The sequence below is a fragment of the Poecilia reticulata genome, linkage group LG22, assembly GCF_000633615.1.
Source record: "Poecilia reticulata strain Guanapo linkage group LG22, Guppy_female_1.0+MT, whole genome shotgun sequence".
NCBI lineage: Eukaryota > Metazoa > Chordata > Actinopteri > Cyprinodontiformes > Poeciliidae > Poecilia > Poecilia reticulata.
Window position 1 is genome coordinate 15,869,259 of NC_024352.1, and position 24,938 is coordinate 15,894,196.

Sequence of the window (24,938 nt, forward strand, 5' to 3'; positions counted from 1 at the left end):
CAGCAGCGCAAGTCTCTTATTTTAAGTTAGGCAGTAAATAAAGAAAGTAATAGAGCATGTGTGCCAAAACACATGCTCTATTACTTTTCCCAGGTCCCTCTTGAAAATGAGATCTGGATCTCAATGGGGTTTACCTGGAAAGGTATTTCCTATTTTAAAGGAAATAAAAATAAATAAATAAAAAATAAAAACCTACTCCTGTAACGATTTACTTTAGGTGCAGTTACAACTTTTGTAAGTATGCAAAAACTTATACGCCTTACCCTGTTATAACACATACACACTACCTAAGTATTCTGATTAGGAAAAGTGTTTGTTCTACCAGAATTTGTTTTGTAATTGTGCTATTTTTTTCATGTTAATTTTAATTTTATTCTTTAAAATACCAGAATTTGCGCTTAAATTATTATTATTATTATTATTATTTTCTGTATGATGACATTACTTTTGAGGTGAGTTATTGCCAGAGAACCCTTTAAAATACTAATTTACTTCATGGACAGCTGAGTTAAAATATGTTAAAGTAATTCTTATTCGTTTAATTGTGAGTACACTCTGTCCACCCACCGCTATCAATTCCTGACAGAGCTGCAATTTAGTCAATTTCTTTGAGACTGAGATCAGGGCTTTACTGTAAAACACTGGCTGTGTTGCTTAGCCATTTTGAAATTAGTTGGCAAATGATTGGAGTTATTGTTTATTTGGAAGCCCTTCTTTCTGATATTTTAATGCCAGTTTCCCTATTTTCACCACTAAATATAGCAACAGTCATTTGGCAAAAATGTTTCAGTTTCAGTTTGCCCAGACAAGCCAGGACATGTCCTCAAAAGTGCAAATCTTTTCTCAGTTCAGATATTAGATGCTCTTCAATATCTTTAGTCACCTCCAAGCTCAACTCTTTGTTACTGACTCTTCATTACTGAAAAGACATTGATGTAAATGATACAACTTATGGGAATTTCAGGTTAATTTAGAGTCTGCTCTTGTTGAAAGCTGTTTATTTATTATACTTGTAGTGGGTGTTGTTATATGTTTTTATGTGAGCAAAATGTGAAAATGTGCAACGTAATTTTGTTGTGCATTGTTTCCTTGAAGTAGCGTTGAACGATAATAAAATAACTTTTAAATCTTCAGTCTCGAATGCCACTAGCAATATGCCGGACGTGTTCACGTCTCATTTCCTATGTGGGTTGAACTCTGTGGGTTGAACGCTGTTTGTTGTCGAGCAGCAGCCAATGAGAAGTAGGAATCCGTGACGCGTTAGTGCGCATGTCCTGTGACGGTCACACGTGGTTTGTGTAAGCACGTAGCAGACCTAAATTAGCGCTGCAGAAATGGCGGCGGACGGTCTTAGCATCTCGCTGAAGCTCCCGTGCGTTTTTTCACCCAAATCGCGACAGTACTTAGCCGTGTGTGCCCAGGATGGCAGACTTCGGGTCTGGAACACGGACAGTAAAACCCTTCACCAAGAATATGTGCCTTCAGCCCATTTAAGCGCCACCTGTACGTGCGTAGCTTGGGGACCATGCCGGACTGTGAAGGTAGGAGAGCTCGCTGTTAGCTGCTGCAGCTAGGCAGGCCTAAGATACTTAAATTGGTGTTTTACTTCACCCCAAACCATGAAGTAAGTGACTTGTTGTTTAGATGAAGCGAATACAAAGATGGACTGTTGACATCGATGTTACTCCAGACAGTTTATATGTCATAGCTGGAGCACGGGTGCTTCAACTCAACTAGCTGCGCAAACGCACATGTTACTCCACATGGTAGTCACAAAAAACATGGACATCGTCTTGTGTTACAATTTTACAGTTTAACCTGCTTCTAAAAGATATGAGGCTATAACAGGCTTCTTTTTATTATTCAGTACTTTTTATAAAATGACTTTATATCATTTTCATGTTGTCGTTAATGATATAAAGTCGTTATTAGAGTCAGCATGAGGTGTTTATGAAGTGCGTCAGGCGCTTTCAAATGATATGCAGTAAAGTTATGAAGCTTAATAATGTCAACTAATTGACATTAAGTTTATCTGCTGCTAATAATGCCTGGGATAAGATGAGATGGACGTAGAGGATCAGGAAAGTGTTGAGAAGACTTAACAAAACCTCCATGATGCGTGTAAATTTAGGATGCTTAAATCGATCCTAAACCATAAATGATAGAAGATGGATATATTGATTGTGTAAATGATTGTAGAAATTTGTCAGTCTCTATCTGCATTTTGTGTTCACTTGTTGCCTTATCCAGTAGAGAAACCACCACAAGCCTGGATTTAATAATTGTCAATTTATTCCTGTTAGTGGTTTAGTATGGTTGATAATGAATTATTGAAAAAAATATAAAAATCTCGCAGAAGAACTTGGACTTTATATTACACCCTGTTTCCATTCATTGTGGTTCTGATCTCAGTTAACTCTTATGAAGTAACAGACTTTTGACCCTGGGGTAAATCCCCCCCCCAAAAAAAATCAGAGGAGCTGCCTGGAATTAAATCTGATCAATCAGAGTAACATTGTATGTTCTTACAATAGATTGAAGTAAAAAAGAATAAGTTATAACATGAATACAAAGAATATTCACTCCAGAATGCTGACTGACTTCTTGGTCAGGTGTGTTTGGTAATGTAAATTATAAGTGAACGTTTGGTTTTTATTCTTTCTATTCTCTTTGTTGGTGCAAAAATAAATGACCTGATAATTTAAATACAAGTCGCTGTGATTTGGAGACGATCTATTTATTGTTACACATCTGCTTTTAGGAGGGGCCTCAGAGGAAGAAGAGGAAATCAGAGGCAGCCCAGGTGGAGGAGAAGGCTGACCTGTTGGCTATGGGCACAGCAGCTGGAACTGTCCTCATCTACAGTACAGCGAAGGGATCCCTGCACTGCACTCTGGTAAACAGAAATTATTCTGCACTACAATGTTGGTCTAAACTGTAATCCGAAGCGTTGACACGTCTGACCTTGCCGAATTCTCCACTGACAGCGCACATGTTTACCGTACAAAACTAATGTTTAAAATTATACGTGCAGGAGGATTTTTTTTAGACAAGGTGATATAAGCTCAGCTTCTGTGTCTGTGCAGACTGTGTGAATTGTCTGTAGTGGTTTGAGCATCCTCTAAAATATTTTTCTGACTTTAAACCCTTAATGCTTTTCCCTGGTAGGACGGAGGTCACAGTGGAGGAGTGAACTGTGTCCACTGGCATCCGGAAGACAGCTTGTTATACAGCGGATCAGACGACACAAACATCGTGGAGTGGGACCTGCAGACCGGGAAGACACGGAGGTCAGTGGCTGCTTCTCCTTTTGAGATGCAGTGTCTTCAGAGTGGAGACGGAGAGGAGAGGAGAGCTGACTCGGCAGAAAAGATTTAGTTGGAGAAGATTCTGTTGATATGTTATTATATGTAATGTATTGCAAAATAAGTTTTGTTATGGAATTGCTCCACTCATGGTAGCAGCAGCATGTTGAAGTAGCTCTGTTATGTTAGTTCTGCTTTGTTCTATCTGTAGACTTTTTTTTTTATAAGTCACTTTATGTTTGGGTAATTGTTCCCTCTGATTTTGGATCCTGTGCAGCTGGATGGATTTTTGCTCGTACATTGTTACTTTCAGACATGATAACGCATGACTGTGGAAACTGTGTGATGTTTTTGCAACTGGGAGCATCTGATTAGCATCTCAGAAGCTCAAATAATGGCTGACCTACAACCCCAAATCCAACCGGAGTTGAAAAGGAGGCTTCATAGATGCAGAGCAAAGAGAGGAGGAGGAAATTCAAACCGTCTCTTCCATCGATCATAATGGCCAAGGATCACATCCCTGAATAAACCGCGTCACTCTGCTCGGCTTTCTAACTGTAGAGTCAGACAGAGATTTAAAGAGAAGAAGCAAAAACAAATGAGCTGGATTATCAGTGCTTGCGACAACTCATGGTGACATCCTGAACATGTTAATGTGGAATATTATATCTACTGCTTGGAAATTCAGCTGTTACCATGTCATGACAGCCATGAGACTGTCATATACCAACTGTCTTCAGTCAGAGGCCTCCCTGATGTTTTTTTTTTTTTTTACACTAACTGCTACTGGAGATTCTTCCTGCCCACAACATCCACAGTGACTCTCTTAAGACGCTTGGATGATATAAGTTCTAATAATATTTGATTTAAATTTGGGATAAAGTATTTCTGAATTGAATTGTTATTGGGTACTATTTGTTTTTTCTGTTTGCTACCTCAGCCCAAAATCTGCCCATTCCAGCAGTTGGACTCTGTTCAATGTAACATTAAAAAAAAAAAAAACAGAACGATTTGTTCCTAAAGCATGTTGGTGGATAAATCATTCTGAAAGTATAATTTCACTGCAGGAACCAGGATAGGAATCGTTCACTGCTCCCTCCATTTCCTCAGCATCTACCAAGTTAAACCCACATAACTATAATGGTCATTTACAGACATTTGTGGAGAAAAAGAGTGTGTAGAGTTTTGGGATTTATAACTACTTATTTCGTGAAGCACAAATAAAATCACCCACTCAGAAAACTACCAAAAATAGGCAGCCGCTCACGGTTAATGTTTCCCGTCTCATGCTTTACTTGTACGGCAAAATCCTTACAGTTGCACTTCTCCACGGAGTAAGTTTTAAGCTGCTACTGCAACAGAATAGCTAGAAGGACACTGGTTGTTCTCTTAGAGTTATTTTCTGCTTCTAATTTGAGCAAAGAAAATGTGATAAGTGCAGATGTCTTCTGATGACATTTGTCCTTTTCTGAGGTAAAAATCAAGTGGAAAGTTAAAACTGCATCTTAAACGCTTGGATCAAAACTCACTCCCTGTGATAACTCCACCTCATTAATAAATCTCCTCCCTATTTTTTTTTTCTTTTCCTCCGTCCAAACAGTAAGTGGAAAGCAGACCGAGCAGCAGTGACCAGTTTATGCGTGAGCCCCGATGGGAAACTTCTGCTCTCGGCTGGACACGTGATCAAAATGTGGGATTTAGAGACAAAGGAGGTCTACAGGGTGAGTCTTCTCATTCTAAAGGTTTTATTTTATCAGTAAAGTCTGTGCCAGAGCCCAGTGAGTATAACACGGTTCTGTCTTTTTGATGACTTCTGCGGTGGGTTCTTCTCTTTGCAGAAATTCACAGGCCACTCCACGGCTGTGACGACCTTGCGATTTGCCACCACGCGGCCTCCCGACAGCAACGGCCTTTACTTCCTGTCAGGAGCAGCACACGATCGACTGCTCAGTGTTTGGTGAGTTAATGAAAACCGTGAATGCTTGAATTTGGGTTATGTTGGTAGATTTTCAGGCTCTAGCCTGGCCCACTGGGGAATATGCCTTAAGTGCTGTGAGGTAGACTGCTAAATCTACCACAGCGTAGTCCATGATGTTGGGAAGTATTTTGCTTTTGGCCATAAGGCGACATCAGAATAACAAACTGAGTTTCAAAATATTATGTTTAGGAATCCATACCTAGCTACATTAAACCCTGATCCATGCCATCTTACTGAACTTCATTACAGTTTGCTCAGTGGATGCAACAATCTAGCCTCACCACGGCTATCACACAACAACGTTAAAATGTGAAGGAGAAACTAGATCAATCTCACAAGGCAATTGGTTGCCGAGTCTGACAAAATATAGACTCAGAGCACAGAGCAGTGATAGTGGGAAACAATTGTTTCTCTTAAAAAAAAAAAAAAAAAGATTGCTTGGAGGGGCAACAGGTTGTGTATTTGTACCTGTGAAAGTCACAGGTGACCAGAAGAGGATGCCAACAAGCTTTCATATAGCTTATCTGTAACCGTCGCTACGACAAATGAGTAGATGAAGCATCTGAAGCTCTCCACACCAAAGCAATGCAATATTGATGTCTCTTTGATGTTGCAAACACTTACACAGTCTTATAAATTAACATAATAGTGATAAATGTCAGCGCTGGTTTGTGCAGGTATAATTTTCAAGGTATTAAATGCTTTAGGTGACATGCTTAAGCTCAACCACTTGCCTTCACATTATCTGATCCAGAAGAAATACGTGGATTTTGTTCTGTTGGTGCTGTAACCTTTACTCTGTCTTTCATTTATGGTATAGTAAATTTGTCAGTACACAAGTTCTGCCCTGCTGCACATGACCCATTTTATATTTTTTCTTATCTTAAGAAGTTTGCTTTATGTTTTAAAGAAGTAGATAGAAACTCAACGATTCCATTCGTTTCCATTTTCAGTTTTAATGTGGATGTATGGAATCGTGACCCAAAAACTGATGTGAATGTGTTTTTGGTGTCCTTTAGACTCCTGTTTTTAATCAGTAACAGCAGAGATCAGATCAGTGAGCATAAAGTTTAACATCCACTTATGACCCAGCCTGGGAAACTTTTAAAAGTCAAAGCGTGAAACATTCATCGAAAGGCTTTTGTCGCCTCATGTTTAATGGGATCAAGCTGGATATCACAGGTCGACATGTTTTGACAAACAGCTAAATTGACAAATTGCTTCTGGCCGTGTGTGTCTGATGTCCAGGCAAGTACGAGAAGACGGCAAGGACAAAAACTCTGTGGTTTCCTTCACTTTGACGGATGAACCCCAACACGTCGACCTCATCACATCCAGCAGCAAGGAAGAGGTCGGAGCCTGGCGTAATGCATCTGCAAGGAACATATCGTTGTGCTTTCTGTTCACTCCTGACTTCCATGTTTTTGTTTCCTGCAGGCTGTGAGGCTGGCAGTAGTGTGTAAGGACGGACAGCTGCATCTGTTTGAACACTTTTTAAATGGGTAAGCCCCGTTTTATCCTTTAAATGGTAGGAAAACCTAAAACTGGTTAGAAGAAACATCTTGGTTCATATTAAATCTCGTGCAAAAAAACTGGAATAATTTAAAGAGGCACATGCGAAAAATGCCTTAAAAACATTTTTATCTGCTCAGGCATCATTATAAAAACATCCTGCTTAGTGGGGGGGGAGGTTACGCAGCTACATGGGTTAAGCTGACATTAAAAAATGTAAAGATGATTTCAAAGTGTTGGACTTATTCTCATTTAACCCCTGGGTTGTAGGAAATACTGCTAGCTCTAACTTTAAAATGTCCACACAGGCCTTGTAAGAAGCCGCTGTCACCGTCGTGTTCGGTGCAGATGTCCGACACGAAGGATTCCCCGATGCCGATCCCGCTGCTGGCCGCTGCCCTCGGAGCCGATCCGCGGTCGGTGCTGCTCGCATACGGCAACCATCTGCAGCCCGTGATGGAGAACGCGGTAAGCGGATGTTTTTATCTGTCACAATTAAATGAAGTTTTTAATTGATATTGGTCATGTGGCTGCAGTTAATTTGTGAACTGGTGGTACAAATCCAGACAGCAATAAACCTATGCTTCTGGAAGATGGAAATAAATGCTGGATATTAGTTTTTTTTTCTTTTTTTTTTTTTTTTTTAGATAACATTTTGTAAATTTGTTTATTTTGTTGTTTTGTGCATTTTACTTGTATTCCTTTTGGGCACATTGTTCAGAGAATAAAACATTTGAATGAAATTAAAAAACCACCTACCCATTTTTTTTCCACTTATCCAGAGTCTTGTCATCTTTTTTTGTTGTTGACGTTCACAGACCAAACCTTTGCAAATAAATGTTATGATGACTAGGATTCACTCGCATGAAACAAAAACTGTTCCATCTGTTTTTTTACTCCACTTTTTTGTCTTTGGAGTTGAAGATCTTCATTTAGATGCTATTATTTCACAGAAAAAAAGTGGAAAATCTTCTTAATGCATGTGTTTGCCATTTGGTCATATAGATAAATTTACACAAAGGTTTAAGAGAAGTCACAAGACCTGTCACTTGCTGATTTTAGGAGGAGTTCTGATTACACCTCGATGTTTTCTTCTAAAACTCTGCTCTGCTTGTCTCCTGTTATTCTTCCACCTGCACAGGAGATCAACACGGCAGAGAGACATGTCTGTCTGACTCGAGACATTAAGACCAACCTGTCCCTTTCTATGGAGACCACTGTCTCTAAGGTAACCAGGCCTTATTTTTCTTCTCCTGTTTTCGACTTAAGGTAGAGAAAACTTTTCATCAGGTTTTCGTTTCCAGAAACATAATCTGCTCAACTAAATCCAACTTGTCCAGGTGAAAACTCCAATCGCCAACGCCAAGAGCAAAGTTTTGATTCCGGGGCTGCCCGGTCACAAAGCTCCAGTAGTGTCGGCTCCACAGGGAACGGAAAAGAGGAAAAAAGACGCAGGCAACAAAGAGGTAGGATCGTCACCACGGAGACACTGAGCACGTTGACGAGGAAATGTCTCTGCTTGGATTTACTGCATCCATGCACGTTTGTTTGCAGATGTCCATAGCGGAGCAGCTCGGTGAAATAAACCTCGACGCGTCTTCCAGCCAGAAAGGAGCTCCTAAAGCGGCGGCCTCGCTGCAGACGGACAACTATGCGGTCCTGCTGATGCAGGGCTTGGAGAGCAAGGACGCCAACATCCTAAATGTACGTTCCCAAACGTTTTCAACATGCTCATTAGTAATTAAACATCAATCATAGAGTACAACGCTCAGTTAAGTAAAACGATACTTTTTTTTTCTCTCTCTCTCTCTTGCAGAAAGTTTTCCAGACGCGTAAAGCGGCGGAAATAAAAAAGACAGTAGCCCGATTACAGCTGCCTGCTGTCATACCGTTGGTTGAAGAGGTGAGAGCCGCTAAGCTTCATTTGAACTCTAGAGACACAAACCCGCATCCCAGTAGCAGCAGTTACTCAATCCTCTGTCTTTCACAGCTAACGACGAGGCTCCAGGGAAACCCTTTAGTGTAAGTTGAAGACATTTTCTCTGCAGCCTTTTCCCATTCATGATGAAGTCAAGGTCCTGTTATTTGATGTAAAGCCTGCTGTTCCTTCCTGCAGGGCGTGTATGATGGTACGGTGGCTCAAGGAGGTCCTGGTGCACCACACATCATACCTGGCATCCGTAAGTCCATCTTATCATCCTCCTCCTCTTCTTGACGTCTAAAGCCAGCAGCCGTTAACACGTCGCTGTTTCTGCCCTGTGATGCAGCTGCCGGACCTGGTCACCCAGCTGGGCGTCCTGTATCACATGATCGAGAGTAGAGTGAAGATGTTCCACAAACTGACAAAACTGCATGGGAAGCTGCATCTCCTAACAACCCAGGTAAGGGGACCCTTTATTCCCTCTAAAGTATTTTTTACTACGTCTGAATCCTCAAAGAAAAGCATTTGGTTGCTTTCAGGGATACTTGAAATGTACAAACAGAAAATCTGTGAGCTTTTCAAAGAAACTGTCTTTTTTAAAATATTTTTATCTTTTTTATTATTATTTATTAACCAAACTGTGCAGAAACATACAGCAACTACAGCAGAACATTTGTGTTTAGTTCTATGATTTAGTAATATTCCTAGATTTTATTATTATTTTTTTTTAATTTATGTTTCTGATGGTTACATCACTGAGTGACATTAATTAGCTCTGCTAATCATGAATTATTCTTTCCATTGCCATTTGGTTGATTGAGGTCAAGAAGTCGAGAATCCAGGTCCTCCTCAATTTGCCCTTTTGACTCCAATATCCAGAAGAGAGCTTTTGGTTTTGATTCATAAAAGAAATTGTCGAATTTTGCTTCTCCTTCACTTGTACCAAACATGTCAAAACCAATATTTTAAATCAGCGAATTTCTCAAATTTTCTTTGAAAGATATATTTTTTAATGTCTCCTCCAAGGTCTAAATTGCAGCTCTATCCGTGCATCAAGCTGTTTTTCCTGTGACAAATAGACAGTAAAAAATTAGAGCGGATAAACCAATTAAAATATCAATTAATACTTCTGTTTTTAATATTTTGATAGTTATTTTTTTGCGATTAATAAAATGTGAGTTTGATGGGCTTACACTCATATGTAGAACGTCCCATATTTTTCCTAACAGGAATCAGAAAATATAATCATGGTGTTTGTTGTGCATCGGAATGACTTTGCAAACTGAGATCTTCTGTTTCCTGCACCAGTTTCTGAAATAGCTTCTCAGTAATGTCTTCTCTCATTTGTCCACTAGGTGGCAGCAAACGACAGCAGAAACTCTGTGTCAGATGTTGACTATACAGCTAAACTGGTGTATGAGGAAGGTTGGTGTGAAATCCACTTGTTTCTCAGCTGTTTTCCTTTCGTGCCTTTCTTTCTGAACAGTTCTCGCTCATCAACGCCTCCTTTCTGTGACTCGGAGGACTCAAATGGAAACTTTACTTCAGGTGTAGTTCATCTGTTTTATTTAGACACCAGCTTCTGACCTTTCATCATCCCATAGTTGACTCAAAGGCCCGTAGACTCATCCGTTGCTCAGCCTCCGTCGGCACACAAACGCGATTCTTGTTGCCTGGCAACCCAGCCGTCCATGTTGAGCAGATCGTCTCTTTTGAGCGGAGCAACAAGTCTGCGTTTTGTTGGCTCTCCTTTCTCATTACCGTACTGTATGAAGTGCTTTATTGAGCCACGTGGCAGGAGAAAACGAGCTTTGCTGAAATAATCAACCTGAGCCTAGAGTTCCTCTCCCCCCTACGCCTCCCACTGCCACTGGTCCAGGATTTTAACAAAAAAAACTGCTAATGAAAGAAGCTGATGAGCAGGAAGAGGAAGTTTCTTTCCCCTTTGTACCAGTGCTGTATGACTGCTGCTGCACTGGGTTTATTATGAGTTCAGCATGGGAGCCTGACGGGAAGCTTCGAGCCTTCCTGAGTGCTGAATCACTCAGTGAACTCAGCCACTGTGGTTAAAATCCCCTCAAACTGATTTAATGACAAAAAGTCTTGATTATCATGTAGATACAATTCCTACATTTCAAAAAATAACCTCATTGTGAGATTAAATATCCAAATATTTGTGAAGTTCAAAAAATGAATTCATTCATTCACTTGACTGTAGTTGGGTTCTTCATTTTACTGTCATTATGTAATGTAACAGCTGTTAATAAAAAAAGGTCTCAAAACAATTTCCTAAAATATTACATTTGAAGCCAAATATCTGATTCCTGAATGCTGTTTTAGTTAGATTTTGTATCGGATTAGATTTATCACAAATTTGACTCTTTTAATAATACTTGTATCTGAATCTGATTTTAAATACTTTCCCACATTTCCTTAAGTTTGTGCAAACTTTAGTCAGAGCCATTTGTCGATTCCTCTAATTAAAGCTGCTTCATGATAACCCCAGGGTTCAATTTAAGCTTTGAGTCATGAAAGAGCAATAAAAAGAGCAACATCTGGGATTTAAGTGTTTTCCTGCCTTGGATAATTATAGAAAATAAAACTAGAACAGGGGAAACTTTAGATTATATTATCTCTCCTGTTGTCTGCATTGTAAATGTCTGAAGGTTTTAAAACAGACTTTATAGAGTCTGTACACCGGCTTTATAGAGATCCTTATAGTTACCTTATTATCAACTCTTCCCTTATCGGGATATAAATTCATCCAGAACTGTTTGTGTGCTGAGTTACTGCACAAGTAACAGGAAGGATTTTACTTTTGCTTTTTACCCGAAGTTGATTTTTTATATATATATATATCAGCTTGTGTCCCTTCAGCTTCTTTCAGTCAACTCATGTCATTGGTCTGCCCATGGTCTGCTCAGCTGTCAGTCCATTTGTGAAGCTCTGTCCTTCCAGCCAGCAGTCCACTCGTTTGGTCGTTCATCGAAGAGTCTGTCCATCTGTTTGTTCAGCCAACAGTCTGCCGGTCCGTTGATTCAGTTCTCCGGTAGAGTAGGCGTCCAACTGGCCCTCCGTCCTTTGGGTCATCCCATTGGCCACTAATCTGGGGTGCATTAGTCAGTTCTGCTGTGCTTTGGGTCAGTTGTCCTTCCAATTCCTAATTCATCTGTCTACTCTGTCATCCCTCCGGCCAACAGTCCTCCGTCTCTCCTGAAGGTTTTGTTTTCATTGATTCAGCTATCTGTCCATTTCAGTCTTTCATTCATCTGTTGTTTTTTTTTTTTGATGCCCTGTTGTGACATCTGTCTGTCCGTTCAGCCAGGAAATTAAATATGGGCACTTGTTGGTAGATTTTGTATTTATTTAAAGGCTGAGGGCACTTATTTACATCAGCTGTAAATTTGCAGAAAGTCTATATTGGTTTAAACCAGGGGTCTTTAGTGCCCAGACTGCTGTTTTAAACTAAAGGGCCAAAAATAAAACTGATATTTCAGTCTGGAAAAGTGTTTAAGTTTAAGAGTCTATTTATTTTTGTAATTCAATTACTTAAAAACAAAAAGCTAGAGTACTTATGCTTGAGGGGGGGCTTTTTTTTAGGGGGGGAGGGGTTAGTCACATAATTCAGACAGTTTGTCCTTGATTTTTGTGTCACCTTTCTTTTTCCAGAGCAGCCATATCTTTATGGGCTGACACTGTTCTTTATCCTCACTACTATGGAGTAGCGGAGCCATAACGGAGTGCATTTAAATCCCATGTAGTCATAGTTTCCCGTTTCTTCAGTGATGATAATGGCCACCTCCTTCTTACAGCCTTGTGCCTGTGTGTTGTGATCTAAAGCTGCAGAATATTCAGCAGCATCAGTGCATTGGCATCAAATAACCGTGTACTATCATTACAAAATGGCCCAGCCGCATTGAAATGCAAATCTAAAAGCTAACACTTTGAGCTTTTTTTTTTTTTCCTGAGGGACGGCTGGTTTCCATCCTGAATTTCATGCAGGATGAAAGCCCTACAGCTCATTCACTTTCCCTTGTTTGCCCTTTTGCAGAATCAGCTGACGAAGAGGAGGCCTCTGGTGACGAAGCTCTTTCCAGTGAAGACTCTGATGTAAGTTAAACTGACCCATCATAACACCATTTTCTTTCTATAATAGATTTTCAGATCATCCCTGAAATTGTTTTTCTTTTCCTTTTTTCTTTTCTTTTTTTTTTTTTTCTGTCTCAGCACTGGGAAGAAGAGGAGGCGATGCAGGAAGACGAAGGAGACGAAGAAGAAGATGAGGATCCAGACAGCAGAACGGAGCCCAAAGCGAACGGAGACGAAGACATGGAGCACGAAAACGAGAGCGAAGAAGAATGAAAACAAAACAATTTCAACGATCCATAAGGACCTGAAAGAGTTTATATATGAACTGGTGTTTTATTTTCAAACTTTTTGATTTTATTATCAGAAAAAAAGAAGAAAAAAAAAATTTAAGGGACACATTTCAGGTAGGCCTTCCCCGCCTCCCCACGTCGGCTCGGCCGCCAACATCTCCGGCTTGTGGTTCTTCTCACCGTCTGAGCAGCGTTCAGTGAAGCCACAACTGATGAAAATCCTCAACGGTTCTGCACCAGCCTGCATCCCAGCTCCACATCCACCATCGTAGAAAAGCTCAGCTGCCGCTCAGTTCGTCTTCTGCATTCCTAAATGTGTCCTTAATAAGTAAAGTATTAGAACATTGTTTGTTCATAGTAATATTGGTCTCTCTGACTGGTTTAATTTATCTCTCTGGAGCAAAACACATGCAAGCTGAGCAGCCGGAGTGGAGCTGGGATGGCGACTGGTCCCCGCCTGGTTGTCAAGGATACAGGAGGTGGGACTGCAGGGTGAGACCGTTCAGTCCCACACAGTGTAAATCTATATGTACAGTGAAGTGTTTGTACGAGCTCTTCCCTCTACACAAATCTTTGAAATTAAATGAACTTCTGTAAAGTCTCCTGAATGACATCTCTTTACTGTTTTTTTTTTTTTAAAATACCGGTTTCTCTCCACTGCCTTCATCTTCAACCCCCACTGACCGGTGCAAAGCAGAAGACCAGCTTACTGAAACAAATCAGGACCTTTGTGCCGAGTCAGGCGGATAAACGAGTTTTGACTTTACCGTCTGAGGTTGTGCGTGTGTTTGGGAGGTGTTGCAGAGAGGCTGGTGAAACGGCTCGAGGTCAGAGTTCAGCAGATGATGATCCAGGAGTGGATGGTGTGTGTGATGCAGTCAAGCAAAAGGACCAGGAATGTCTGATGAAATAAAACTTTCTGCCTGGAATGTACTGGATTTTGTCATCACCTTTAAAATTCTTGAACTGTCTCCAGCAATAGTGATAGAAACATACGGCCCCATTTTGCAAATGTCCGGTGTTTTATAAAGAGGTTTTTTTCTGTTTATTGTACATTTAGTGAGCAGGTTTTGATTCATGACCTGACACGCCACACTGAATTGAGAAATTATATTTTTATGTTAACATACCGAAATGTTTTTGCTTTGTTTTTTTAGCAGCAATAACTCCCAGTCATCAGTTTCTATTACGATCAGTCTTGTGTGAATTTTGAAGCTCTTTCATTGACAGCATGGCTTCAATTCCTAAAACTTTTGCTGCCTTCTTGTTTCTGTTTTGCATTCTTACAGTTCCACCAACACATAATTTGAGATCTGGACTTCAATGAGAACCTTTGCAGAACCTTTATTCTTTTTCAGCCATGTTGTTGTACATCTGATGCTTTGATTTGGATCGTTGTAGTGTTTGGTGAGTCTTGCACATTTAACAAATGTCTGAGTACAAAACAAAACGGCTGGATTTATACTGCGATTAAATCACACACAGGTGAACTGCTAGCTAGGAGACTTCTGGAGGAAATAGGCTACATTATTTTATTTAGGGACATTGGAGTAAAGGCTTCTTTTTTTTTTTTTTTACATTTTTATTTGTAGAAACTACAAATAGTTTCTTACCATAAAACCCCATTGACATACACAGGTTTATGGTTTTAATGTGATAAAATGCAGTATCGACAGGTGTGAATCCTCCGTTATCTTCATGCTTTCACCGTCTGTCTGGGTTTCTTTATTTTAACTTTAGATAAATAAAAAAAGTCCAGAGAAGAATTTTAATGGAAGTCTTTATTAAAACACAATAAAGATAAAAAAAAGATCCAGATTTTAAAATGTCATTAAGAAAATAAACATTTCACCAAGTTATATTTGCCAATTGCTCATCTCTTCTACAATTCTATAGTTCATTTTATTTTTTGATTCATTTAAAGGTCGTTCCTTTGGCCTTTCATATTTGAGCAGCAGCTGCGCTTGAGTAGAACTTATCTGTTTCATCATTACTTGCATTCTCAAGCACATTAAAGCCAGAGTCCACCTACAAACCCCTCACTGACCCCACTTGGGCCGTTCAAGGGCAGTCGCTTCACCACAGCACACACGACAGCCGGATTAATTTGGCGTCACGTTCACAGGCCAGTAGCTGCGGCTCCTTTGTCCTTTGGCCTCAGGGTCCTTTTAAGATAAGCAGAATCCGTCCGGTCTGTTCATTAAAGCTCCCCAGAGAGTTGTCTTCTGGCCGTGCAATTGACACCACTTCGTAAGAGAGTGGATAATCCGGAGAGGAGGTGTTGGCTCATTAGCGGAGCGTTTGAGTTAAGTTCAGCTGAGGGCAGCGAGGAGAAAACAGTCTGTCCTTTCCCCAATGATTAGTGATGGCTGGCTACTCGGAGCCTCGGGTGCCGGTGGTTAACCATTCATGGACTAAAATGTCATTGTTCCACTGAAGCTTTAATTGTATGAATGAACACTAGGCTCTCTGCAACACTGAATAATGCATTTATGGGTGTGCTTTAAAAATGAATGGGGATGCATAATTCACAAGCTACATTGGTTCAAACTTTTTAACAGTGCAGAAACACTTTGAGGCACATTGTTCCAGTGGTTCAGGCTGCAGGGAGGGCGCAGAAACAAACATCCTGACGGAGACACTGGGGAAGACTCAGGCTTTTTAAATGTTGAGGGAGGAAGCATCCAGCTGTAGCGTAATGATGGATAGCAGGTTGTTGATATGTAAAACTTAGCTCCATCTAAAACTGTCGTTTTCAAACAAAAACATCAGCTGAGATAGCATGAACATTTCAAAGGAAGCAGCCATTTCAGGAAGGAACTGAAAGCAAAATGAGTGCATGAATTAATGAGGTTCTTAATATCACTGCTGCATAATTAAAGCATAAGTAGATCTTATCAACGAGACGTGGATCTTCAAGGCGGAAAGTTTCAGCCCAGGTTCTCATGTGCAGAGCTTCCTCTAAAGTGCTTTGAAAATGCCTTCAATTCGTTTCCATATTCAGGCTGCTGAAGGCAGTGATTTTAACAGTCAGACGCAGGTGATAGATCACTTTTACCGCTCAGGATCACCAATGTATGTAATAACAATGTGTAGTAAATATACCCACCGTGGTAGTGTGGTTGACAATGGTGGTTTCACATTTTCTCGTGGCTGCTTACAAAAAGCCACAGCAGAATGATAAATGGTCTTTGTGGTTTAACAGAAACATTTTGTGAAGCAATGCTAATAAATAAGTAGGTACAAAAAACTGTCTTCATAACCCTTGTTATATTTTTTGTCTATATGAAGTGTACTTTTAAAAATCCTTTGGATTTGATTCCCAAAACACACGTTTCCTACTCATTCCCGAGGGCCTGGAGGCCCCGCAAATTATGGTTCATGACCCACAGCAGGGACGCGACCCCCACTTTAAGAACCACAAGTCTAAACAATAGACGAGGATCTGGAATTAAAATCTTGGTTTTGTTTGTATTTCATCCAGCACAGACGCAGTTTTCCTTCCCTTATCTGCTGAACTGTTGTTCTGCCATTTTGCTGTAGGAGGATTTACGTAGTCTTTTTTTTTTTTTGCTCAGAATATTTTGGCAGGAGTTTATCATTCTCAACTCTCAAGACGGCTGAGGTGCAACAGCTGTAAGTCCAGAAGGTTTGGAATTTTAGAAAAGCTAAAACAAGATACTCAGCTCTTACATTTTGCCATTTAACAAACTTTTAAGTATTTCATTAGGATCTTATTTGATAGACCAATAGAAAAAGTGCATAACTGACATTTTTTGTTGTCTGTTTTTTTTTTTTAACAAATAAAAACCTGAAAGATTGACAACTCACATTCTCAACTGGATTTAGGCGTGGACTTTGACTGGGCCATTCTAAAATATGAAGGTGTTTTAATCTGAAACATTCCACTGCAGCTCTGACGTAAAAAATAATGTTTACGGTGAGGTGCAGTGGTCTGATTTTACCAACGCATCTTTTAACAATAAAAGATGCGAGACTGACTCTCTCACCTGATAAATGAATCTCTGCAGCTCCTCCAGAGTTGCTATAGATTTTATGGTCGCTTCTGTAGTCTTGTCGATTTTGACAGACCGCCATGTCTTGTCTGCTGATATTTCAAACCGATTAACACGTAGATGTAGAGGGTTAAACTTAATGCAACAGGACATCCTGTTAAACATTTACTGTAAAATCCCACCAAAAGTCAGACAATCTTCACCTCCAGTGTTTATACTTGACAAATTGTAGACATTCTTGCGTTACCATAAGCAACGAGTCCCAGGACCCTCATGCTGAAGGCCCACAGCACTGCTACAGGACACACCCTAGATGTCGTCTTTCCAGAAGCCCCCAGTGAATTTCTATAAGCCCTTCGGAGCCACGTCCGGTTTCAACGGAGCAGGCCGCAGGAGACAGTGGGAGCAAGCTAATAGGAGAACATCAGTCCAGGAATAATAAACAGCCTCTTGAGAGCACTGACAAGTGGATGAAGCCAACTCGTGTCATTCCTCGTGCCCACAGAGAATTATGTGAGAAAGAGCCGTCCACCTGAGAAATGTTTCTCATCCGACGCCTGAGGGCATTTTGACAGGAGCGTCTTACATATTTCATTACAAGTCTGACCAGTCAGAGCCAAATTCAGGAGTCCTAAACAGAAAGGTTGACAGTGTTTACTTTCTGTCTGACGTTTGGACATCTCCTTGTTGTTAACACCACAGGCAGAGAGGGGATACAATCTTTACTCAATGCTATTTTTTATTTATTTTTTTGTTGCCATTTTTAATGGTTTGACGTTATTTCTGCTTTGCTTTCCGTCTCAAAATGTTCGTTTCAACCTACAACATCTCCTGGGCGCAGGAATTACACTCCTACTCCAGCTGTCGCTACGTTCTTGTTCAAACTGTCATTTACAGAAATATTATCCGATTTCAGAATAGCAGGTCTAGAAATGGCGTTCACCGTTTTCCTGAGCCATGGTTTTCAGGCTTGTCGATGCTTTTTCGTTTAGACTTTGGCTGCTTTTACACATTTTAACGGCACTTTTCTAGAGTTTGTTTTCTTTTTTTGTTTTGATTTATTCTGACCTGTGAATCATTGGGGTGTAAAAAAAAAAAAAAAAGGAGACAGGCCCTGGTTGCTTTCTTGAAGGATGTTCCTGAATCTGTCCTACTGTTATTTTGTTGACCACCTTGTCTCTCAGTTTGACAGTTTTCTACTTGACACCAGAGTGCATCAGACCAGAGAGCTTGCAATTCGGGTCGTTGATCATGAAAGACCAAGACAAACATCATTTCGAATAGCTCGGAACAATCTTCAATTCAGTTTTCATACAGATTATAAAAAGATGGCGACTTTCTCTTTACAAGCAAATGACAATCACTTGACCTACAGCTGTACCTTTTTATGTCGTAAACTGTTTTTTGTGTTAATTAGCCATTATAATTTTTTTTTATCTTCACTGATATAAAACTCTAACATTCAGGCCAAACTAATAGGACTTAGCTGTGGCAGGACCTGATCTGTGAGAGTGACAGCTCCCCCAAATTCTGCAATGTCCATCATTTGATGGATTGCTATGCTACTTCTGATCCTGTAGGGGGAGCTGTTTGCCTGCAACAGATACGTTTAAACCAGGGAGGTTCAAATTGCAGCCTGGGGCCATTTTCAGCCCTGGGAATTTTTATTTATTTATTTTTTGGCCCCAAACTACAGTTTAAGGCAGCTACAAATTAGGCCCACCGGCTCAGATGGTTGACACAGACTAACATAAAAAAAAAGAAAAAAAAAAGAAAGAAACAAATGCAAAAATAATTGAAGTCTTCTACAATTAATTTGTTGTTTTATTAAGCATGTTTTTTGGTTCTCATTTCATTTGATAGTAAATTTGACCACAAATAACCAGTGACTTTTTGTCAAAAGGGACTTTGGTGCAAACAACACAGCAAGCATTTTTAAAACAGCCTCCGATGTCCCCTTCAAAGAGTTACTGGGCTAGAATGAGAGGAGAGAATTGAAATAAATTTTTTTGTTTGTTTCTTTTGATAAGGCAAATATACAAGGCCAAAACAAATATTCCAGTTGTGCAATGATTTACGGATTCATTTTCTACAAAAATCGTCCTAAAATACTGTGTGCTTAATGTATTCACAAAAAACTGAGGGTTTTTTTTTTTGTAAAAAAATATGTGACAATTATTGCCCATTTAATGAGTGGACAAATGAATGAGACATTTAGACTTTTCACCAGAAACACACCCATCATGCAACAACTTACACTAATCTTACACGATCTTAGTTCCATAACATCTGATTGTCTATGTGTTTACGGATAAATTGCTCCACGGAGAGATAAAGACGGTTGCAGTGTTTAATGGTGAATGAAGTAAATGAAAACCTAAAGAAAAAAAAGAACCAAGCCAGTAATCGAAGTGAGCTCAAAAATCCAGTTTAACTGATTGGCGTTTACGAGGCAGACGTGTAGGCGTTCCAGTGAGTTTGCACTTCTTCGTACTCTTCCACAGCAGCTTGCCAGTCTTGAGCCCTAAACAAACACGGCGCACGAGGAAGAAGAAGGAAACACTTTGTAATTCCAAACATGTTTCCTTATGCAACTGCATTAAAACCAAATCACCGGTGAACATGGTGAGTGTGGAGTGTACGGTGTGTCTGCTCATTTAACCCGCACCGAACTGATGCAACTTGAATACAGTGGCATGAGTCAAAAATTGGTAGATTTCTTTCCTAAAAATTGGTTATGGTGTTTTTGCTTTATTTTTTTGTTTTGTTTTTGCCACACTTAAATGATTACTAAGGCTGATTATTTTATTTTGCTACGGGAAAAAAAAAGATTATTATTTTTTTAATTCAGCCATGTAAGAGGGTTTTCGAGCGTGACCCGCCTTTTTAAGGTCATTCCAGCACATTTTAATAGGAATATGATCTGGTCACTCATGAGCTATTCAGTGGAATTGCTGGTGTGCCTTGATTGATTGCCCTGATGCATAACTACAGTTCAGCCTAAGGTCATGAACTGGTGGCTGGATGTTCTTCCATCAGGATACTTCTTCGCTGCACTGTGTGTGAGAACAATTACCTTGCTCTTCTCTGGTGAAGGCTCGCAGCTATCAGTTCGTCTGTGGACAGCTCTTGGACAAGAGCGATGCCCATGCAGTCTCCCAAGACGTTGACAAGAGTGACGGGGTGATCTCTGAAGAATGACAGTCAAACGGGGTCAGCAAGAATTAAGGTTAAAATGACACTTGGGTAGTTTTACATGAACTCATTCTGATTTGTGGCACTGTGTAAAATGTTTGAATCTTTAAATTAATTAACAAATTCCACAACGGCTGAGCTTTCAAGGCTGTCTTTGTCAATAATCAGATTTTTTTTTTTTTTTTGAGGAGGGAAAAGATATCAATTTAAAGCGAGGAACAAAATACTAATATTCCTGCCAGAACTCTTCCCTGTAAAAACCTCGCGTCTGTCTTAAAAAGAGTCGTGACGAAACTTACAGAATCCACTCTACCAACACCAGGATCCAGGCGCCACTCAGAGGCAGATCTGTAGCGTTCAGGACGAAGAGAGACATTAAGGCTCCGCACGCCGGGACCCCTTTGCTGATGAAGCTGAATGCTGCTGACGCGACCCTGCACAGGGTGACAGATTCTTACACTTGCACCATTCATTCAATCTACAGCCACTTAAAATGCTGTTTGGAGAAAAAAAAAAAGGTATTGGATGAGTAAATCAAGACAGCAACTGACCCGATACTGAACAACAGGTTGAAGTCCAGATAGACGTGGTGCACTTGGGCGATGAAGACGGCAGCCGCAGCCTGATACAGAGCCGTCCCGTTCATGTTTATGTTGGTCCCGATGGGCAGCATGAAACGGGTGATTTTGTTGTGAATGTTGTTGTTCTTGCAGCAGTGTAAAGTGACCGGCATTGTGGCAGCACTTATCCGCACATAAAAGGAAATAAGAGCAGAGGTTTTCGAATGTGACCGCGTTGAGCTCGACATGGGTTACAACGGCAAACGGCCGCGATAAAAGGCCGAAGACAGTAGTGGACGAGGGGTCACCTGGAGGAGAGGAGCAACGCAGTCCGCAGCGCAGGGAGGACCCCGCGGATGACAGTGAAGGGGTTACTTTGCGCAAACACAAGATAGATCAGAGGCAGGATGACGGCTCCGTGGAAGAAGAGCCTGAAACCAGTTGGAAAAAAAAGAAGGAAAATCAGTCAAACAAAAGTGGTACATAAAATACAACGTATTGCAACACATCAACTTTTTTTTTTTTTTTTTTACCAGCACAACAACCACAAACTTCACATGAATGGAAATGGCAAACGACAGAACTGAATGTGTCTAAAAAGGGAAGCGAGAATCCCCGCTGCTCTAGCTGTTCACTTCGACAATTAGTTTGTTCGAGGTTCTTGACGAAAGTATTTCCCGTAATCAGTGAATAGAGAGACAACCTCCATGTGATCAAGTTAGGCACAACCTCTCCACATGGAGTTTCTGCCCTTTTCCATCAGGACTGTTATGCGAAACAGAATGTAGCATGAAATTTAGACAGGAGTGGAGATAAATTCTTTGTTTTTTCTTTTCCATCAAATCATGAGCTGCCTGCTTGAATTTAAAGGGGCAGTATTATTTAGAATCGACTTTCTCGAGCCACACGTCATGTTATAATGTTATTCTCTCACCAAAAAAAAACATACCTACACTGCATGATTCTTTCATGCATGCTTGAGAAATCCTTTAATCTGCCTTGGCAACCATTCAGCTGCACAAAACACCTGGTTGGACCCAGCACCACCTTCAAGGTGCAGCTCCTCCCTCACAGAGCAGCCCTTCCCCTCCACAGCTCCCCCCACTCAGCTCCGTCAGACTCCCCAGCAATTAACAAACACCTGGTGGAACCGCTCACCTGAGGAGCGACGTTGTGATGACTTCTTGAAGGCAGAGTTTGAGAAGGAGCAGGAGTTTTCAAAGAGACAGAGGCCCAATTTTAAGGAGTTAAACCAGGAAGTAAAATTTATTTTAAGTTGTAATTAATATAAATTGCATTTTGTGACCACTGAAGGTAACATAGTTACTTGGCTACGCTATAAAGTGGCACAATGTGCCTGGAAAATATATAATACTGCCCCTTTAAATGTGATTTGTTCTTTTATTTTTTTCTCTTGCTCCTGATTCCCTCCATATGCATTTACAACCAGGCTACATCCACGAGTATAAATTTCATGTACTTATGAAGCTGAATTTTGTCCTTGACTATTTATATATAATCTCAAGAAAAAACAACAATTGCAACGCTTGTTTATAGCACTCTGTTAATTGCTCATGTGACATTGTTTTGGTCTTTAAAGATCTGGGCCAGCTGCATCTGTGTTTACAGTTCTGAACAAGCGACTTCCCACACTCAAACTTTTTTTACGAATAAGAATAAGTATGGATAAAAATGAAACTGAAAAACTAACAAGCAACTTACCCAAAAATAACCAAGCCAGTGAATTTGACCAGGTCAAGGATTATCATCCAGTCACTAATGCGGGAAACCTGATATATTGCCATGAACAGGACTCCCACTGGCAGGTAACTGTAGCAGGAAAAATTACAATTCAAATGCTACCGTGAGAAAACAAATGACAGATGTTGAACATTTTTACGCACTCACCGATTACAGAGTTCAACCCTACCTGCGAATCAAGCGGAAGAAATCGTCAGTGATCTGACTGATGGTGCAAATCAGACGCACTATGACCCGGGACTCTTCCATCTCGTTGAATGCCAGTCCAGACATAAAAGAAATGAACAAGAGGCCGAGAACGTCCACTCCGTAATCGTAGTGACCTTCAAACTCCATGCCAGTCTTGTTCTGAAGATTTGGAAGGAGCCATGTCAAAGCTGAAGTTGACCTTCGTCGGTCGTCACAGCTGATATGTGCTGAAATCATTCTAGACCAGAGTGGTTACCTCGATGACGCCGGCGTTTGTGGCAATTCCAGGAATGGGAAATTCCTTCTTCTCCAGACGGTACTATAAAGAAGGGGGGGAATTCATGTAAAACACAACATTGAATCAAAACTATTAAACTAAGTCTGAAACAAGCCGTACGTGTTTGACAAAGGACCGCATCATACTGTCTGGAAAGATGTTCCTGTGGAGACAGAGGACAAATTGAACTCAGGAGAAAAAGAGGCTTGCAGGGACCTACAGAATGAACCGCTTGCAAATGTCCTCCCACCTGTACAAAACCAGGAAGGTCTCAATCGAGAAGAACTTCTTATCGTCCATATCTTCGGCTTTGAATCCTGTCTGCACCGCCCACACCAGAGTCAGTCCTGCAACATACACGCACGGTAGCGCATAACGCTGTTTCTTTGTTGAACAAGCACACTGCCTTGCAAAAATGCTGAACATTTTCATAATTTGTCACATTACAAACGCGTGTTTTATTAAAATGTAATATCTTATTACACACTGTTATTAGGACAGGTTGTGCGAATGACATTTTTTCTTGTGACGGAGATGTGTAACGGTCCTCTACCGAGAGCCTCTTAGCTTCGTCTCTGGTTAGTAATCTAATTGTCTGAGCCTGAATTTATTTGAAGGTATCAGGGCAAAGACTCTGAATATGAATTCAAGCCACTCTTATTTAGAGGTTTGATTTGCATAAAACGGATTAAAACAAAAATGAGAAAGTGAAAAAGCTGCAAGAGGTGTGATTGCTCCTGCAAGGCTCCAGAATCAAACATTTAATTCAAATAAAAATGAATGAATAAATAAACCTCAAATGAGCTTGATTTCAGTAGTGGTAAATACTTCTGTTTTGCATCTTTTAATTTTTTTTAAAGAAGATTTCTCTCACCGATGATCACAGCGATCAGAGTTGTTGATAAGAAATAAAGTCCTGTATACACGGCAATTGTCTTGGAGGGTGAGGTCTTGAAAGTGCGAATTCCTGTAAGAAACAAACAGAACTGAACACCGTTGCTCTGTTGCTCCAGATCTGTTTAAAGTTTACATGAACTTGAAAATAGACATCCGTTTCATCAACTTGACAGTAGAGCTGCTACGTTTCATGAAAAAAAAAAAAACATAAAGTCATCCTTAGCCCTATCTTTTTTTTTTTTTTAATTTTTACTTAATACTCCTGTCACTTAGTTTGATTATCTGTTGGTAGATCCCTGCAACATTCAGACACCAACCTGTAGTTGAATAAAAGTGGATCTAAATCTGCCAAGGGCATGAATAATTTTGGGATAAACATAGTTGTTACTTTACTGTTAACATTTAGATTGGCATTCTGCTTCACGTTACCCATTTTTACAAAACCTTTTTTTTTTTTTTGGTCTTTTTTTTGTAGTTTTCACAAAGAGTTCACAAATGAGAATTTTCCTAGTGCCATGTTTTACTCTTACTGGTTCATTTGACAACAAGCTTGATACAATTTTTGAAAAGAAAAACAACAACAAAAAAAAAAACATTTCAACTAAACATTACAGCTGGTGATGAAGTCCACTTTAACAAATAGGCGCAGTCAGTTCAAACTGGATAAATGCTCTCAGTGTACTGAATTCATCCGGGTATTTGTAGGATGGAGTTGAAGTTGTCTTGCGTTGCACATTTTTTACATGTAATATTACTAAACTGCCATTATCGTGTATTTATCTACTTGCATTCCTGCTTTCTGTTAACCCATTAAAATGTAAAAAACACTGTTTCAAGGCCAATCGCAGTTGTACACCCTACTTTTTTATTTGATTCACATGGAGACTATTGTTTCATTTATTCATTAACCCCGTGTCTCACATTGAAGTCAAAAAACAAATCATATAT

At 40.1% G+C, this 24,938-nt stretch overlaps 2 protein-coding genes across 2 annotated transcripts in view; one reads left to right on the forward strand and one right to left on the reverse strand.

The window, feature by feature from the left end:
- Positions 1 to 1,296: 1,296 nt before the first annotated feature.
- wdr43 (WD repeat domain 43) lies at positions 1,297 to 13,703 on the forward strand. The gene is made up of 18 exons (XM_008399686.1): positions 1,297 to 1,541; positions 2,762 to 2,896; positions 3,169 to 3,290; positions 4,906 to 5,026; positions 5,144 to 5,262; positions 6,532 to 6,634; positions 6,721 to 6,785; positions 7,104 to 7,263; positions 7,937 to 8,023; positions 8,136 to 8,261; positions 8,350 to 8,499; positions 8,612 to 8,698; positions 8,786 to 8,817; positions 8,912 to 8,975; positions 9,063 to 9,176; positions 10,072 to 10,141; positions 12,768 to 12,826; positions 12,944 to 13,703. Exons 1-18 carry the CDS (start codon positions 1,335 to 1,337, stop codon positions 13,076 to 13,078), a joined length of 1,956 nt encoding a protein of 651 aa, XP_008397908.1. The 5' UTR covers positions 1,297 to 1,334; the 3' UTR covers positions 13,079 to 13,703.
- A 5,744-nt stretch (positions 13,704 to 19,447) lies between these two features.
- The window catches only part of LOC103458696 (excitatory amino acid transporter 3-like), a 6,743-nt gene continuing 1,252 nt past the window's right edge, over positions 19,448 to 24,938 (reverse strand). The window contains exons 4-14 of the mRNA XM_008399688.1: positions 23,968 to 24,060; positions 23,344 to 23,440; positions 23,214 to 23,256; positions 23,073 to 23,135; positions 22,797 to 22,975; positions 22,589 to 22,696; positions 21,175 to 21,297; positions 20,858 to 21,049; positions 20,606 to 20,740; positions 20,188 to 20,301; positions 19,448 to 19,635 (exon numbers count right to left, since the gene is read on the reverse strand). Of these exons, the coding sequence (XP_008397910.1) occupies positions 19,557 to 19,635; positions 20,188 to 20,301; positions 20,606 to 20,740; positions 20,858 to 21,049; positions 21,175 to 21,297; positions 22,589 to 22,696; positions 22,797 to 22,975; positions 23,073 to 23,135; positions 23,214 to 23,256; positions 23,344 to 23,440; positions 23,968 to 24,060 (1,226 nt within the window). The 3' untranslated portion in view covers positions 19,448 to 19,556. The remainder of the gene's footprint in view (positions 19,636 to 20,187; positions 20,302 to 20,605; positions 20,741 to 20,857; positions 21,050 to 21,174; positions 21,298 to 22,588; positions 22,697 to 22,796; positions 22,976 to 23,072; positions 23,136 to 23,213; positions 23,257 to 23,343; positions 23,441 to 23,967; positions 24,061 to 24,938) is intronic.

Excerpts from the sequence above, each read along its gene's own strand:
- wdr43 (XM_008399686.1), top strand. The coding sequence starts at position 1,335 with ATGGCGGCGGACGGTCTTAGCATCTCGCTGAAGCTCCCGTGCGTTTTT. Across the intron at positions 2,897-3,168 it reads GATCCCTGCACTGCACTCTG|GACGGAGGTCACAGTGGAGG; the intron begins GTAAACAGAAAT and ends TTTCCCTGGTAG. Across the intron at positions 7,264-7,936 it reads AGCCCGTGATGGAGAACGCG|GAGATCAACACGGCAGAGAG; the intron begins GTAAGCGGATGT and ends CCACCTGCACAG.